The sequence below is a fragment of the Sapajus apella genome, unplaced genomic scaffold, assembly GCF_009761245.1.
Source record: "Sapajus apella isolate SASKATOON/1434 unplaced genomic scaffold, GSC_monkey_1.0 scaffold20, whole genome shotgun sequence".
In the NCBI taxonomy this organism is placed as follows: domain Eukaryota; kingdom Metazoa; phylum Chordata; class Mammalia; order Primates; family Cebidae; genus Sapajus; species Sapajus apella.
The window spans coordinates 28,217,855-28,234,799 of record NW_022436960.1 but is presented as its reverse complement, the minus strand read 5'-3'; the positions used below and the strand labels follow the sequence as shown (position 1 = coordinate 28,234,799).

The 16,945-nt window shown below is 40.7% G+C and overlaps 2 protein-coding genes across 4 annotated transcripts in view; one reads left to right on the top strand and one right to left on the bottom strand.

Moving 5' to 3' along the window:
- Nucleotides 1-679, bottom strand: part of AREL1 (apoptosis resistant E3 ubiquitin protein ligase 1) — a 53,452-nt gene extending 52,773 nt beyond the window's left edge. For 2 of the 3 annotated variants that reach the window (XM_032287858.1, XM_032287861.1), the window contains exon 1: nt 417-679. The gene's annotated coding sequence lies outside the window, so the exon portion shown is untranslated. The remainder of the gene's footprint in view (nt 1-416) is intronic. The other variant, XM_032287860.1, reaches the window with a different exon arrangement.
- Nucleotides 676-16,638, top strand: FCF1 (FCF1 rRNA-processing protein). Its single transcript, XM_032287862.1, has 8 exons — nt 676-765; nt 1,027-1,094; nt 2,547-2,618; nt 3,696-3,844; nt 10,679-10,751; nt 14,078-14,165; nt 15,675-15,769; nt 16,501-16,638. The coding sequence occupies exons 1-8, from the start codon at nt 763-765 to the stop codon at nt 16,547-16,549; spliced, it is 597 nt and encodes a 198-aa protein (XP_032143753.1). The 5' UTR covers nt 676-762; the 3' UTR covers nt 16,550-16,638.
- Nucleotides 16,639-16,945: the final 307 nt, after the last annotated feature.

Below are 16,945 nucleotides of genomic sequence, written 5' to 3'. Positions count from 1 at the left end.
TTGGAATACATAGCATTTACTCAAAAAAGCTACCTTTCCCTCCTTGTTCTCACAAATTCTCCCTTTTACTTTAAGGATGACACACCAAGGCATCACAATAAATGTCAATTGTTTCTCACGACTTTCCTGGCTTGGGTAAGTAGTAACATATGCAATCTTATGCCCCAATTCTCTAGCGACAGTCTAAAGAAGGCCCTCCAACACTGCTTCATTTCTCTCTTCACCGAGACGAATACACGGTATATACTCGGGGAGAATCATCCACCTAGGTGCACAAAGCACATGTAGGCTTGGAAAACCAAGTAGGAACCACAGCCTCAGGGTTGGACCGTAGAGACTGGGTGCCCCAACGCTGGAGGGTGAGGAGAATGTGTTCCCCCAAACTACTGGGAAAACCAGGGTTCTGACCCTCCTACACTTGTCCTCCTCCTCTCTCTCTGGAACTCTGGTGCAGGCAGGTCTTCTGGGCTCTGGCTAGGGCTGGAGAGAAACGTTACCCGAGCCGGGAGTTGCAGCTCGACGAAGTTCCAGCTCTGCTGTCCTAGGAGGCGGCGGCAGCACTCAGCAGAAGACAGGCTCTCCACCCTCCAACTGAGAGACCCCAAAGTTGGTCTCTACCCGGCCTGGGAACCGGCCCGGGGTTTTTCCGTTTCCCCAAGAAGCTTCCGCTTCCGGGTTATCATTTGCCGGAAGCAGTATGTGAATGACGTAAAAGTATTGCGCCGTTGGTGATTACGGAAGAAGCAGAAGTGTGGCGTGACCATGGTGAGAGAAGAGGGTCTAAGAAGGGATGTTATTAGGCCGAAGGGAGTCAGACCGTGACCAGATTTCCTCCACATTGTCCTTGCATATTTTCATTCTGGTTTTAGCTCTTAAACTTCTCCGAGCAGTGCCTGTATTGCTTTACTGAGTGGGGAAGAGGGTCTCGTTATTTGAGGCAAATAGGGAAGGGAATGGACAACTGAAGAGACTTTAAAAGATGTCGTATGTTTGCAACTTTTTTAATTCCAAAATTTCTGTTTTAAGGGGAAGCAAAAGAAAACAAGGAAGTATGCGACCATGAAGCGAATGCTTAGTCTCAGAGATCAGAGGCTGTGAGTGTCTGGAATCAACTCCCCAGGGATATTCTAATAAGAGTCTATAGAGAGGATAAGTAGTAAAAATTTTTGTTGTTATTGTTTTTTACTTCTAATATTATTGTATATTAGATTTATATAGCATGAGGTAACCAGTGTTTAATAGTAATTTAGCTGCTGAGTGATTACACTGGGAAAAGCGATAGGAATTAAACATTCTCTTAAGTGTTGACTTTTTCTATCATTATATGCTTTGTCTACCGAATCCTATTTAAACCTCATGTCAGTTATGTGAAATCCCTACAATTCTTTTTATGTTCTTACCATTACACTACTACATTCCCCTGGGGTGGGGCGGGGGGAGTGTTTCTTGTTGTTGAAAGATGGCAAGGGTAGAGACCACGTTTGTCTTTTGTCTCCAGTGTCTGGTACTCAAATATTTTTGTCAGAGAAAATGGGGAAACTCCAAGATGTCTGCATTTTATAAGTCTTACTAATACAAGAATCCAAACCACTGTGGAAGAAAGTGGAGAGATATTCCCTAGTATAAAGAGGATCAAAGCAGTGTCCCTGCTTAAGTGTAGAATAAGCATAGCTATTAAATGATGACTGATCTTCGTTTAGTTTTAAGAGTCTCAGAAAGCCAAGCACAGTGGCTAGTGCCTGTAATCCCAGCCCTTTGGGAGGCTGAGGTGGGTGGATCACCTGAGGTCAGCAGTTCGACAGCAGCCTGGCCAACATGGTGAAACCCCTTTCCACTAAAAATACAAAAATTACCCAGGCGTGGTAGCGGGTGCCTGTAATCCCAGCTACTCAGGAGGCTGAGGCAAGAGAATCACTTGAACCCAGGAGGCGGAGGTTGCAGGGAGCCATCGTGCCACTACACTCCAGCCTGGGAGACAGAGGGAAAAAAAAGAGTCTCAGAACAAGAGAATGGTCATTAAAGCCTTCAGAATTAATTCTTCTCAGGCTTTAGTATGGATGTATTGTGTAATTTTTAGGAATGACACCCATTAATAATATTTTCTTTCTACTTAAGGGCTAAGTTCTACATATGTGTTTTTACATTTTAGCCCTTTATAAGAAGCATATGGGGTAATATTTTCCCCCTACTGTTAAAGCATCTGGATCTTCAGAAGATAACTGTCACTGTATTTACCCACTGCTTGGAAGTGGATTTTGATCCTTGATATGAGAGATTCTGACTAAGAAAGAAATATGGTATAATCAGCTTTCATTTGCTCATTAACAGTTTTTATGCTTTATTGGCATTACTGATTAATTCTGACACTTTGAGGTACTGTACTTTCCACTAGACTTATTTGCTCAGAAAGAGTATGCTAATATTAACATGAAGTCACAAAGTAGGATTTCTAATGTAGACCAAAAAAAAAATGGAACTTTAGATTTTTGAGATTTTAACTGCTGTTTTTTCTTCTCCCTTGAATTTAATTTACTTTTTTTTGCTAGAAAAGAAAAGGATAGATTAAAACCTAAAAAGAAAGAAAAGAAGGATCCCAGCACGTTAAAGGAAAGAGAAGTGTGAGTAATCAAACATTTGAAGTTTTCCTTTAAAACCATAGACCTCTTAGAAATCCAGACTTTCGGCTGGGCACAGTGGCTCATGCCTGTAATCCCAATACTTCGGGAGGCCAAGGCAGGTGGATCACGATGTCAGGAGATTGAGGCCATCCTGGCCAATGTGGTGAAACCCCTGGCCTGGCTAATTTTTTCTATTTTTAGTAGAGACTATTTTTAGTCTACTAGTCCTGAGTAGTCCCAGCTACTCAGGAGGCTGAGGCAGGGGAATCACTTGAACCCGGGAGGCGGAAATTGCAGTGAGCCAAGATCATGCCACTACACTCCAGCCTGGTGACAGAGCAAGACTCTGTCTCAAAAGAAAAAAAAAGAAATCCAGGCTTTCCCTGAGCTGGTTTGCTAAGTCATTTGTTAGTAAGTCTAGCACAACTATGTAAATTAAAGTGATACCAATGAGCGTATATCAATTCCAGTGGTTTGAAGGTTTTGGGATTTCATGGAGCAGTAAAATTTCCCCTGAAATCCTGGAAATATATCTAGGATTATTAACTTTTTATTTGCCAGGGATCTTTTAAGAGTCATAATTGTCATTTAACCCACCAGCATTTCATAAAAGAGAGACTGTGTCACCAAAAAATATTTAAAATATATTGTCAGAATAAAGATCATTCCTTTTAAGTAAATGCATTTAACTTTATGAAAACTTTACCACATTTTCCTTGTTTTTCTAATTTTGCCCAGGACTGGTAATGGATATATCATCACAGGTAGTTACTGGTCCATGTATCCTAGCATTTGGAATCACTATCATGTTCAAACCAGACAACTTGGGCTAGATGTCATACAGGTATACAGGTCCTGCTGTAGCATGTAATCCTAACCCTAGACAAACTTTTCTCTATCACATTCCATAACAACACTTTTAGAATCCTATAAGAATGACAAACGTTGTAGTATCATTCTAGTCATGGCAAATGAGTTTATAGTAAACAGTCCCAAGCTGAGACTTCTTTTTTGCTTTTGTTAATGCTAGGGTATCAATGTGAATTTTACTTTGTTCTTGTTTTCTTTTTTCTTCAGTCCCCAACATCCTTCCTGCTTATTTTTCCAATATAATACACAGTTGGGCCCACCTTACCACATCCTTGTTGATACCAACTTTATCAACTTTTCCATAAAAGCCAAACTGGACTTGGTGCAGTCAATGATGGACTGTCTGTATGCCAAGTGTGAGTATCATACTTTTATGTTTCTGTGACGTTTGTACAGAATAGTCATATTTATACAAATACTTGAAAACAGGGAGATGGGGTTCTTGTTAGCTGAATTGCTGGCCATTTACTTTACAGTGGTCACCATAGCAATCACCATGTTTAATAAACTGAGGTATAGTGCAAACTTAACTGAAAAAGATTAAACTTTCACAATTCTGAATACACTTAGAATGTTTCGAGTATCATTATGGACATCAATTTTGAACATAGGGGAATGTTCTGTTTGGGAATTCTGAATTTTAAAATTCTAGATAAATGAAAAATCTGTTTTTCAGTATGTATATTCCTTTAAGTTAACAAGGATATGTTCTCCCTTCTGCGCCAATATTGAAACACTAAGTAAGACATTCCGCCATTTATGATCACAGTCCTAAAAGTTAGATAGATGATGGTTGATTCCTAACTTGATTCAGTTCGGTATTTATTTGCACTACAGAGGATCTGAGGTAGTTTATTTACATTTAGGTATGCAATTTACCACAATAGATTTTCCTTGTGTATTTGTATATCCTGTTCTTTAAATGATCTTCCTTCACTACCATGAATAGGAAAAAGAAAATTGAAGCCATGTATGTGGCCTGTCATAGTAAGATCTGTCTCATTTGTAACAGGTTTATATTTACATATTTTTCAGTTACCCTGTTAGAGGTACAAATGAAAATTAGACTTAAACTTTGCCACAGAGGATAAATTACTGGAATCAAAGGGAAAAATTTACCCCTCCCTTTTTAATTTTTAAAGGCTGCTATATAATGAACAACAGTTACAGAGTGAGCGATAGTAATGTAAATGTTTACTGATTTATTAAAATGAGCAAGATGAGAAGATGGGGGTAAGGGATGTGTCAGGGAGCTAAGAAAGCAGATTTCTTTAGATGCCTAAAATTAAGAATGACTGCATATATTTATTAGCTATATATGTTTATTAAGATGTGAAGGTAGCCACCAGATGAGAAAAAAATGGAGCTAATGGAATAAAATAGTCTTCTCTACAGATGAAAATTGATGGGGGTGGGAATGGTCAGGGGACAGTTATTTTTTCATGTAGGCCTTTCTGTATTACTTTTTAAAGCTATATGCATATGCTTTTAAAATAAATACTTTAGAAATAATAATCTAAAGTTGGGTTGCTACCAGACCTCTAAGAATGAGGCTTGGGTGACCTCGTATGGGGGAAGACACTAAACTTGTTAGTCTCTTTGTATTTCCCATGGTATTTCTAAGTGTGTGGCTGCTTCTCCAGGAACGCTGTGACCTATTTATTAGTGAAACAGGTGGAGGGTCAAAGCATGACCCTTTGGAGGTGAATTGCTTCCTTGACTCTGTACCTCCACCAGCAATATCTAGATGGTGACTGTTAGAGCTTTAGTCAGGATAGCTTTAGTTCTATGGTTAGGCTTTCTTTAGATATGTATACTTTTTTTTGAGACGGAGTCTCACTCTGTCACCTAGGGTGGAGTGCAGTGATGTGATCTCAGCTTACTGCAACCTCGGCCTCCCAAGGTTCAAGCAATTCTTCTGCCTCAGCCTCCTGAATAGCTGAAACTACAGGTGCATGCCACCCAGCTAATTTTTTTATTTTTAGTAGAGACGGGGCTACATCATATTGGTCAGGCTGGTCTCAAACTCCAACCTCAGGTAATCCATTCACCTCGGCCTCCCATAGTGCTGGGATTACAGGCATGAGCCACTGCACCCGGCCTAGATATGTATACTTTAAAATACAGCTGCAATGTATACAGCAATATACTCTCACTGTGCCTTTTCTAAAAATAAGCTTAATAAGAAAAATATCACTTTAATTATATATTCTATGTAACATGATACCTTAAAGCAAAGGTTGAAAAATATCAAGTACAAATTCAGTACCTTTTACTGTTTTAAGCTTTGCTTATTTAATTATTTGCTTTACTTGCCTTTATACTTTATTTATTTATTTATTTATTAATGCAGGACTTTGGCTGTTGTCCAGGCTGGAGGGCAGTGGCATGATCAAAGCTCACTGCAGCCTCAACGTCCCAGCCTCAAGTAATCCTCCTGCCTTAGTCCCCTGAGTAGCCGGGGCCACAGGCACATGCCACCACACCTGACTAATTTTTTTTTTTAATTTTTATTTTTGTAGAGACAGAGTCTCACCATGTTGCCCAGGCTGGTCTCAAACTCCTAGGCTCAAGCAGTCCTCCAGCCTTGGCCTCCTAAAGTGCTGGGATTACAGGAATGAGCCACCATGCCTGGCCTTGCTTGCCTTTATACTTAAAGGAAGGCCTTTATCGTCTTCTTACCTTGAAAAGGCTTATTTAACCTTTTCATAGTTACTGGTCTCTTCTGTTTCCACTTTATAATCCAACAAGGAAGGATAGTTTGCTTCCCATTGGCTTTCTCTTCTGCCTATGAATCCTGAGGCTGTTACTTTCCCTTTCCTTGTGGTGGTCTTCCTGAGCCTACTTGCCTACTTCAGCTGCAAGCCTTTGCTCACTTCACTGCTACATTGCTCTGAAATTTCTCCTCTTAAAGAACACATTGCCTTGCCTCATGTTATATCTGTATTAAAATAAAAAAGAATACATTGCCCTCTGATTCTATGACAGTCTGATCTCACTGACTTAGTACCCTCTGTTTTACAAGTGCTTTTTCTTTTGGACATCGTATTTTTTGTTAAAATTTCTTAGATTTTTCTGCTTTTAAAAATATTAATATACTTCTTTCTTTATTTTATTTTTTTTGAGTTGGAGTTTCACTTTGTGGCCCAGGCTGGAGTACAGTGGCGCAATCTCTGCTCCTTGCAACCTCTGCCTCCCGGGTTCAAGCAATTCTCTTGCCTCAGCCTCCCAAGTAGCTGGGATTATAGTTGCATGCTACCACGCCCAACTAATTTTTGTATAAAATAGAGATGGGGTTTCTCTGTCTTGGCCAGGCTGGTCTCTTAACTCCTGACCTCAGGCAGTCTGCTCACCTTGGCCTCCCAAAGTGCTAGGATTGTAGGCATGAGCCACTGCACCCTGCCAACATTAATATACTTCTAAAAAATTCTAGCGGGCCGGGCGCGGTGGCTCAAGCCTGTAATCCCAGCACTTTGGGAGGCCGAGGCGGGTGGATCACGAGGTCAAGAGATCGAGACCATCCTGGTCAACATGGTGAAACCCTGTCTCTACTAAAAATACAAAAATTAGCTGGGCATGGTGGTGCGTGCCTGTAATCCCAGCTACTCAGGAGGCTGAGGCAGGAGAATTGCCTGAACCCAGGAGGCGGAGGTTGCGGTGAGCCGAGATCGTGCCATTGCACTCCAGCCTGGGTAACATGAGTGAAACTCCATCTCAAAAAAAAAAAAAAAATTCTAGCATAAAAAATGAAAGTTGGGGCCGGGGCAATATAGCAAGACCCCATGTCCACACAAAATTTAAAAATTAGCCAGGGGTCCGGGCATGGTGGCTCACGTCTATAATCCTGGCACTTTGGGGCCAAGGTGGGCAGATCACCTGAAGTCAGAAGTTCGAGACCAGCCTGGCCAACATGATGAAACCCCATCTCTACTAAAAATACAAAAATTAGCCAGTTGTAGTGGTGCATGCGTGTAATCCCAGCAACTCAGGAGGCTGCGGCAGGAGAATCACTGGAAACTGGAAGGTAGAGGCTGCAGTGTCCGGAGATCACCCCACTGCACTCCAGCCTGGGTGACAGAACGAGACTCTGTCTCAAAAAAAAAAAACATTGCCCAGGCATGGTGGCATGCATGTGTGGTCCTAGCTACTCGGGATGCTGAGGTGGGAGGATCACTTGAGCCTGGGAGGCTGAGGCTACAGTGAGTTGTGATTATGCCACTACACTCCAGTCCAGGTAACAGAGTGAGACCCTGTCTTTAAAAAAAGAAGAAGAAGAAGAAAAAGAAAAGAAAGTTGGGCTGGGCGAGATGGCTTCACACCTGTAGTCCCAGCAATTTGGCAGGCCAAGGTGGGAGGAGTTCAAGACCAGCCTGGCCAACATGGTGAGACGACATCTCTACAAAAATTACTTATTTATTTTTTATTTTGGAGACAGAGTTTCACTCTTGTTGCCCAGGCTGGAGTGCAATGGCACAATCTCAGCTCACCCCAACCTCTGCCTCCTATGTTTAAGCAATTTTCCTGCCTCAGCTTCCTGAGTAGCTGGGATTACAGGCATGCACCACCATGCTGGCTAATTTTTTTTTTTTTTTTTTTTTTTTAAGTAGAGATGGGGTTTCTCCATGTTGGTCAGGCTGCTATTAAACTCCTGACCTCAGGTGATCTGCCCGCCTCGGCCTCCCAAAGTGCTGGGATTACAGGCATGAGCCACTGCACCCAGCCAAAATTTTTTTTTTTTTAAATTAGACTAGGCATGGTGGCTCATGCCTATAATCCCAGCACTTTGGGAGTCCAAGGTGGGTGGATCACTTGAGCCCAGGAGTTTGAGACCAGCCTAGACAACATGGCAAAACCCTGTCTCTGCCAAAAGAAACCACAAAAATTAGCTGAGTATGGTGGAGCATGTCTGTGGTCTCAGCTGTTTGGGAGGCTGAGGTGGAAGGATCACTTGAGCCTGGGAGGTCAAGGCTGCACTGAGCCATGTGCACTCCAGCCTGGGCAACAGAACAAGAACCTATCTCAAAAAGGGGGGGAAAAAGGAAATTTGCTTATAATGCATTTCCTCAAAGGGGCAATTATAAAAATTCATGAATAATCAAAAAAACAAAAAACAATTCATAAATAATCTGTGTGAGATTGAGGGTTACTTTTATTTATTAATGAAAATGGCCTATAATCCCAGCACTTTGGGAGGCCAAGGCAGGCAGATTACCCTAGGTCTGGAGTTCAAGACCAGCCTGGCCAGCATGGCAAAACTCTGTCTCTACTAAAAATACAAAAAAAAAAATTAGCCCGGTGTGGTGGCAGGCCCCTGTAATTCCAGCTGCTCAGGAGGCTGATGCAGGTAATTTGCTTGAACCTGGGACGCGGAGGTTACAGTGAACTGAGGTCATGCCATTGCACTCCAGCCTGGGCAGCAAGAGGGAAACTCTGTCTCAAAAAAAGGAAAAAGAAGGAAAATGGATCATACATTATTTTTCTTCTTTTTAAAACAGATTTACTGAAATATAATTTACTCCCTTTACAGCTATACAGTTCATCCCTTTAAAGTGTACAGTTCAGTGACTTCTAGTGTATTCACAGAGTTGTGCATCATCCATCACCAGTCAATTTTAGAACTTTCATTATCCCAAGAAGAAACCTGGAGCCCCTTAGCCATCACCCTGCAACCCTCACCATTCTATTTCTAGGCAACCGCTAATCTACTTTCTGTTTCTATACATTTCCCTATTCTGGACATTTCATAAAAATAGAATCTTAAAATATTTGGTCCTCTTTCATTTAGAATAATGTTTTTAAGAATCATTCATATTACAGCTTTTATCAGTACTTCATTTCTTTTTATTACTAAATATTCCACTGTATGAATAGATCACATTTTAATCATTTCTGCTTGTTTTTTACATTGAACTGTGTATCTCGAACATTTTTCCGTGGCATGTATACATAAATGGGCCTTATTCTTTTATTTTTGAGGTAGGGTCTTGCTCTATCATTCAGGCTGGAATGCCATGGCCTGAACCAACAGCTCACAGCAGCCTCAACCTCCAAGTCACAAGCGATTCTCCTACCTCAGCCTCCCAAGTAGCTGGGACTACAGGCGTACACCACCAAGCCCAGCTAATTTTTTTGTATTTTTAGTAGAGACAGGGTTTTACCATGTTGGCCAGCGGGTCTCAAGCTCCTGACCTCAAGTGATCTGCCTGTCTCGGCCTCCGAAAGTGCTGGGCTTACAGGCATGAGCCACTGCACGCGGCTAATATTGGGTATTTTCATCTGTTTATCTTTGCCTCTCTTCTAGGTGCCACTCTTCCCAGTCTTTGGCCCAATAGACCTGTTTCAAATCTTGGCTTCACCATTTGCTCTCTACTTAATTAACTTCTTTGTGTCTCAGGTGCCTCATCTATAAAATAGGGACACTGATAATTATTTTCTTCTTTATTTATTTATTTATTTATTTTACTTATATGGCTTTCTGTTTTATAGTTGTCAAATAGAAGCTTTCGAAATTTTTATGTGATCAGATTTACATTATCGGGTTAATTTCATGGTTTCTTTTGGTTCACATTTAAATTTTATTCTATCTAAGCCAGGCACAGTGGCTCACACCTGTAATCCCAGCACTTTGGGAGGCTAAGACAGGAGGATTGATTGAGCCCAGGAGTTCAAGACTGGGCAACATGGCAAAGCCCCGTCTCTACAAAAACAAAATTTTTTTTTTTAATTACTTGGACATAGTGGTATGTGCCTGTGCTCCTGCTTGTCAGGAGACTGAGGTGGGAGGATCACTAGAACCCAGGAGGTCGAGGCTGCAGTGAGCTGAGATTGTGCCACTGCACTCCAGCCTAGGCAACAGAGCGAGACTCTGTCTCAAAATAAAATAAATACTTTTTTTCCATCAGGAGCTTACATTAATATAAAAATAATGACAAAGTTCAGCTTAGTTTTTTTTCCCCAGATGTGTTTATAACAGATACCTTTTGGAATCTGCAGTTTGGGGTTGGGACAGTCTTAGTTTCTTTATGAATAGGGTTTTCTTCTATTCTAGTTCTTATTGTACATTTCAGTGTGTTAATTCTGCTGTCATTACAGAAGTGTCCTGGATCTTTTTAAAACTCTGAGCAAGGATATAATTCAGAGAGAATTTCTTCACAAATTCTGTTCCTAATGTGAATTTTTTTCCCTGGCAGGTATCCCTTGTATAACTGATTGTGTAATGGCTGAAATTGAGAAATTGGGGCAGAAGTATCGAGTGGCTCTAAGGTAGGAAGGAGCTAGATTAGATCTGTTCTAGGCTGGTATACTGAAGATTCATCTATTTGCTGTTTAAAGATTTTTTAGCCAGTTAGTTTAAGTGAAAATCATATAAAACTCTCACACAAAAACCAGTTCCAGTTAGAGTAAGTATCTACATCTTTAATAGAAAATACAGAGAATATCTTGGCCGGGCGCAGTGGCTCACACCTATAATTCCAGCACTTCGGGAGGCGGAGGCGGGCAAATCACCTCAGGTTGGGAGTTCGAGACCAGCCTGACCAACATGGAGAAACTCCATCTCTACTAAAAATACAGAATTAGCCAGTTGTGATGGCACATGCTTGTAATCCCAGGAGAATCGTTCAAACCTGGTAGGCAGGTTCAAACCTGAGACAGGAGAATCGTTTGAACCCGGGTGGCAGAGGTTGCTGTGAGCCGAGATCGCACCATTGCACTCCAGCCTGGGCTACAAGAATGAAACTCTGTCTCAAAAAAAAAAGAAAATAAAATGCAGAGAATATCTTAATGATTTGGGAATGAGCAGGGATTTCTTTAAATGTCCCAACCATAGTAGAAGATTGATCAGTTTGACTATACTGAAATTGAATATTTGTGTATAGCAAAAGATATTAACAAAGTAAAGACACATATAATCAACAAAGGGCTTATTTTCAAAATGTATAAAGAACTTCACATCCATAAGAAAAACATAATTCTTAAATTCACAGTGAGTTGTCATTTAATACCCATTAGATTGGCAAACATTTTTTAATCAGCTTGACAGTGCCGAGAATCATTGAGATCGTGAAGCAATGGGAATTCTCATACTAAACTACTAAAGGTGTAAGTTGTTCATCACTTTGGAGAGCAACTTGACAATATCTGGTAAAATCCAGGTTGTTCATACGCTTACAACACAGCCTTTTAACCTGGAGATCACCATCTATAGGTAATTAAATTAGTTGAAAGGATCACAATGCGTGTGTGTGATGGTTTTGGTTTTGTATTGTTTTGTTTTTGTCGTTGTTGTTGTTTTGAGGCAAGATCTCGCTCTGTCACCCAGGCTGGAGTGCAGTGTCACATTCAGGGCTCACTGAAGCCTTGACCTTCTGGGCTTAAGCAGTCCTCTTGCCTCAGCACCCTCCAGTAGCTGGGACTATAGGCATGCACCACCTTACCTGGCCAGTTTTTTAAAATTTTAGTAGAGACAAGATCTCACCATGTTGCCAGGCTGGTCTTGAACTCCTGAGCTCAAGCAATCCTCCTACCTTGGCCTCTCAAAGTGCTGGGATTATAGCATGACACACCATGCCCCCCCACCCAGTATATTTTTTAGTGTAATAGAAGAAACTGAAGGCCGGGTACGGTGGCTTATGCCTGTAATCCCAACACGTTGGGATGCTGAGGCGAGCATATTGTTTTGAGCCCAGGAGTTTGAGTCCAGCCCGAGCATCATGGTGAAACTCTGTCTCTGCAAAAAGTAAAAAAATTAGCCAAGGCATGGTGGCACACACCTATAGTCTCAGCTACTTGGGAAGCTGAGGCAGGAGAATCACTTGAACCCAGGAGGCAGAGGTTGTAGTGAGCGGCGATCGCACCACTGCACTACAGCCTGGCGACAAAGCGAGACTCCATCTCCAAAAAAAAAAAGAGAAAAAGAAATTTTTGGTAGAGATAGGGTCTCACTGTGTTGCCCAGGCTGGTCTCAAACTCCTGGCCTCAAGTGATCTTCCTGCCTTGGCCTCCCAAAATGCTAGGATTGTAGTCATGAGCCATTACACCCAGCCTGGCAATGTTTAAAATAATAAAAGTAAAGAATGACAGAGGAGAAAACAGAGGCACCAAGTGGAAGCGCTAAATTTGGCTGTGAAGAGATACAGAAATGGAGTGTTATGGAGGGGGATATAGGTAAAAAGATTATTTTTGTTTTTTTAAGACGGAGAATATACTATAGCATATTAGTATGTTTCTAGGAAAGAGCCAGTGGAGAGGAGATAAGTGATTTCAGGAGTAAAGAGATAACCGAAAAAGCAAAGTCCTAGACTGTTGCCCACCTAGTTTGTCAGCAACCAGTCCGTCTTCCCTCTAGTGTATCCTCCCCAGCACAGGCTGCTTAGTTTTTCCAAGACATAACTTTGTTCTTACCACTTTGACCCCCAGAAATCTAATCACTCATTTTCCTGTGTTATCACACTCCTCAGGCTGGCATTGGAGACTCTAGCCCCATTTCATTCTTCTCTCCACAAACACTCTTTTACCAGCTAGAAACATGTGTTCACTCTTTCCCAGCCACCAAGAAACCCTTTTACATTGCTTGGCACATTCTTTACTTATTTCACCCCTATGTCATTGTTTTCTAAATATTCCCGACCCACATGGACCTAGCACTGAACTACTGCAATGTGGAGGAGCATTTATGTTGCACTAGGCACCTATGTGCTATCTTGTATTTTTATTCATTTCAGTGACTCATCATTGTTCATAGAAAGAGCATGGCTCTCAGAATCACACAGACTTGGAGTTTTTCTTTTTCAAATATGTATGAAAATAATGTGTGTTTGAATGTTTTATGGCAAACAATATAAGCATATACATATAATAAAAGGTAAAAGTCTTCCTCTACATTCATAATTTGTCCATTCTCATACCCCAAGAGTGACAACTGGGAAAGGTTAATATATTTTTCCAGACCTTTTTCTGTGCAAATGCAAATCTAGATAAAGAATATTAGAAGGATTTGTATTTTATTAATCATATAAGTGTGTATACATTATAAATATATATATGTCCTGCATTGTTTATTTAGCAGTTTAGCATGAGTCCTTCCACATTGGTATGTACAGCTCTACCTCACTTGTTTTTTAATAGGATAAGGGCACCAAAATGTAACTTTTACCTTTCTAAAGGATATTTAGATTTTCTTCACTTGCTATAAACTGCTGAGTGACCATCCTTGTGCCTATATTCTTGGACATTTGTGTGTAACACAGCTTCTTAAAGTGAAATGGTTAGGTTAAAATGGGTTTTGTTTTTGAATACTGGCTTTTCCCAGCTGTATAGCTTTGAACAAATTAATTTCTGAGCCTGCTTCCTCGTCTGTAGAATAGATATATAATAACTCAGAGTTTTGTGATGATTAAATGACCCAAGCACACCAGCTGTCAGGCAGTAAGCCTTCATTCCCTGCCCTGTGAGTTGTCTTTCCAGTTAGAGGATAAACTTCAGGAGGAGAGCAGTGCCTTAAAATCTCTGCATAGATCATGTTACTTTTATTGCACTGATTAAGACTCAGAAAGTTACCCAGTTGATTGTTTCCTTTAATCCACCTACAGGATCGCCAAGGATCCAAGATTTGAACGATTACCATGTACACACAAAGGAACCTATGCAGATGACTGCTTAGTACAGAGAGTAACTCAGGTATTATCAGTTCATATATGTTTACTTTGTGCTTTAAAAAAATAAACTATTATCTCTTGAATGTTTGGCCGGTAAAGTAGGAATATACATTGTGGTTTAAAAAAAAAAATTGTGGCTGGGCACGGTGGCCCACTCCTGTAATCCCAGTACTTTGGAAGGCCGAGGTGGGTGGATCACAAAGTCAGGAGATCGAGACCATCCTGGCTAACATGGTGAAACCCCGTCTCTACTAAAAATACAAAAAAATTAGCCAGGCATGGTGGCACACGCCTGTAGTCCCAGCTACTTGGGAGGCTGAGGCAGGAGAATGGCTTGAACACGGCAGGTGGAGGTTGCAGTGAGCTGAGATAGCACCATTGCACTCCAGTCTGGCAACAGAGGAGACTCCATCTCAAAAAAAAATTACATAGCATTCCTTCATAAGAAGCGTAGGTGTCCTCATTTACTTGAGAAAGTGGACTGGACTGAAAATGTATGCTCTAACCATAATGGAAAGAGCACAGACTTGGGGAGGAGACATGGGTTTCATATCTCAGCACCTGCGTTTACTGGCTATGTGATTTGGGACACTTAACTGATTCTTTATTTCACAAATCTCTGTAAAATGGTTTTAAGTGAGTTAATGTAGAGCCCATTTACTTTTGATGTAGGAATTTTGTTCCTTCTCACGATGCCTAATCCAAAAGTGCTTCTTAGTTATATCTGAAAGTCTCCCAAGGTGCCATCTCACACATACCCTAAAATAAGTAGGTTTTTAATTCTTTCATTAAGCACCACAAGGATTTCTTGCTACTGAGTGCTTTTATAAGGGCCTGTCTCTGCTGAGGTTAATCTTCATCTGGTGACCACAGAGCCATCCCTTTAGCCACTTCACCGGTAGGTGGGGCCAGGATTTCTCTTAATTTCCCACAGCACAGCTGACACCACTCTGCCCCTTTTTATAAAACTCAGTAGGAGAGTCAGACATGATGGAAGTGAAGCTTCATACAAAATAGCTTTCAACTGACAGCTAAATGTTACTGCTTTTGTAACTGCTAGGCTCTAGTTTCAGGCCCTGAAGATCTTATTTAGGCTTCCTGTTTCAGGGGTAACCAACCTCTAATACCAGTAGGCCTCAGAGCACACCTAAGCCCCAAGATCCAGGGAAAGGAGGGAACTGTGCCCTCCAAACTAAGGCACTTTGTATTTCATGGAGGTCCTCAGAGCATTTTCCCAAAACTAAAGAATTGTTTGCCCTAAGTTTGAAAGTCCCTCTCATGAGGAGAGAACAGTTTGCAGCTTGTAAATAGTTTTCTACCTTCTTTCCCTCAAGATTCTTAATGCTCCTTTCAGCCCAGGCCACTTGTTTATTTTATGTAACAAGATTAAGAGCTCCTAGATCATAGTAGCTACTCAACAAATTGTTATAGCCTGCCCTTCACTACTCACTGTGAAAATGAAGGATTCTCAGACTAGTCACTAATCGTGCTCAGTGACTTCATTGTGAACATCACTCCATGTCTCTTACAGCATAAGTGTTACATTGTGGCCACAGTTGACCGGGACCTTAAAAGAAGAATTCGTAAGATTCCTGGAGTTCCTATCATGTACATTTCTAACCATAGGTGAGAAATTTCTCTTGGGGAAGGGATTAGAAATACATAATTGATGTCAATTAAAAATGAGGACAAGTAATAAGGTTATAAAGGATTTGAAGGAAATTATTGTATCAAATGTTCACATAGTCATGTTTGAAGAAATAAGACAAAGCAAGAGCAAGGGCAAAAGAGAGGGACAGGATTTAGGAATGAAGCAGACATTTAAATTGTTAGAATAAAATTACTAGAAGAAATTGATGTATTGCTTTAAATAAAAGCAGTAATTTAGGTCAAGCTAATTTTTTTGGCCAGAAATATCTGTTTTGAAAGTTTTTTTTTTGTTTGTTTGTTTTTTTTAATTAACTCCTCATCTGAGAAATGGAAAGCTTATTTTAAAAAAAAGAAGCTATTAATTATCCTTCTTGGCTATTTCCATGTGAGTCTTCAAGACTTCTTTTGCAGCTTTTCAGCTTGGGGAGAGCACAGTGTTGTAGGAAATCTGTGGACTAAGGAGTTGGGCTTAGCTGATCTCAGATCCTCAGTTCCCCTCTTGCTGACTTTGTGACTCTGAAAAATAACAATAATATTGTATTATAGTCAGCATTTTGTTGTAAATTATTCATTATGATGTTCCCCTAAAATATTCCCACTGACAAAAAGGATTCACCTGGGGGTGAGTACAAAATGTAAAAGATGGGTTTTTAGATGGGTTCTCTACTCACCTTTCTTAACCAGTGTTAATTTTGTGTCCTGATCAGGTACAACATTGAACGGATGCCAGATGATTATGGAGCCCCTCGATTCTAATTCTTAGAAGACACAGTTCCTTTCTGCTTTTCTTCGACGAACTTTCTCTTGTTGCCAGTCCATTATACATGCAATAGCGTGAATTATTATTCTGTTGACCTATTTGCTCTATTGTGAGCTGAGAATGGTTAAATTTGCTCACTCTTTTTTTTTTTTTTTTTTTGAGATGAAGTTTCACTCTTGTTGCCCAGGCTAGAGTGCAATGGTGCAATCTTAGCTCACTGCAACCCCTGCTTCCCAGGTTCAAACAATTCTCAGAATCGCTGCCTCAGCCTCGCGAATAGCTGGGATTACAGGCACTTGCCACCGTGACCAGCTAATTTTTTTTTTTTTTTTTTTTTTTGTATTTTTAGTAGAGACAAATACTTTCTTTTTTTCCTCAGGATGGAGTCTCAC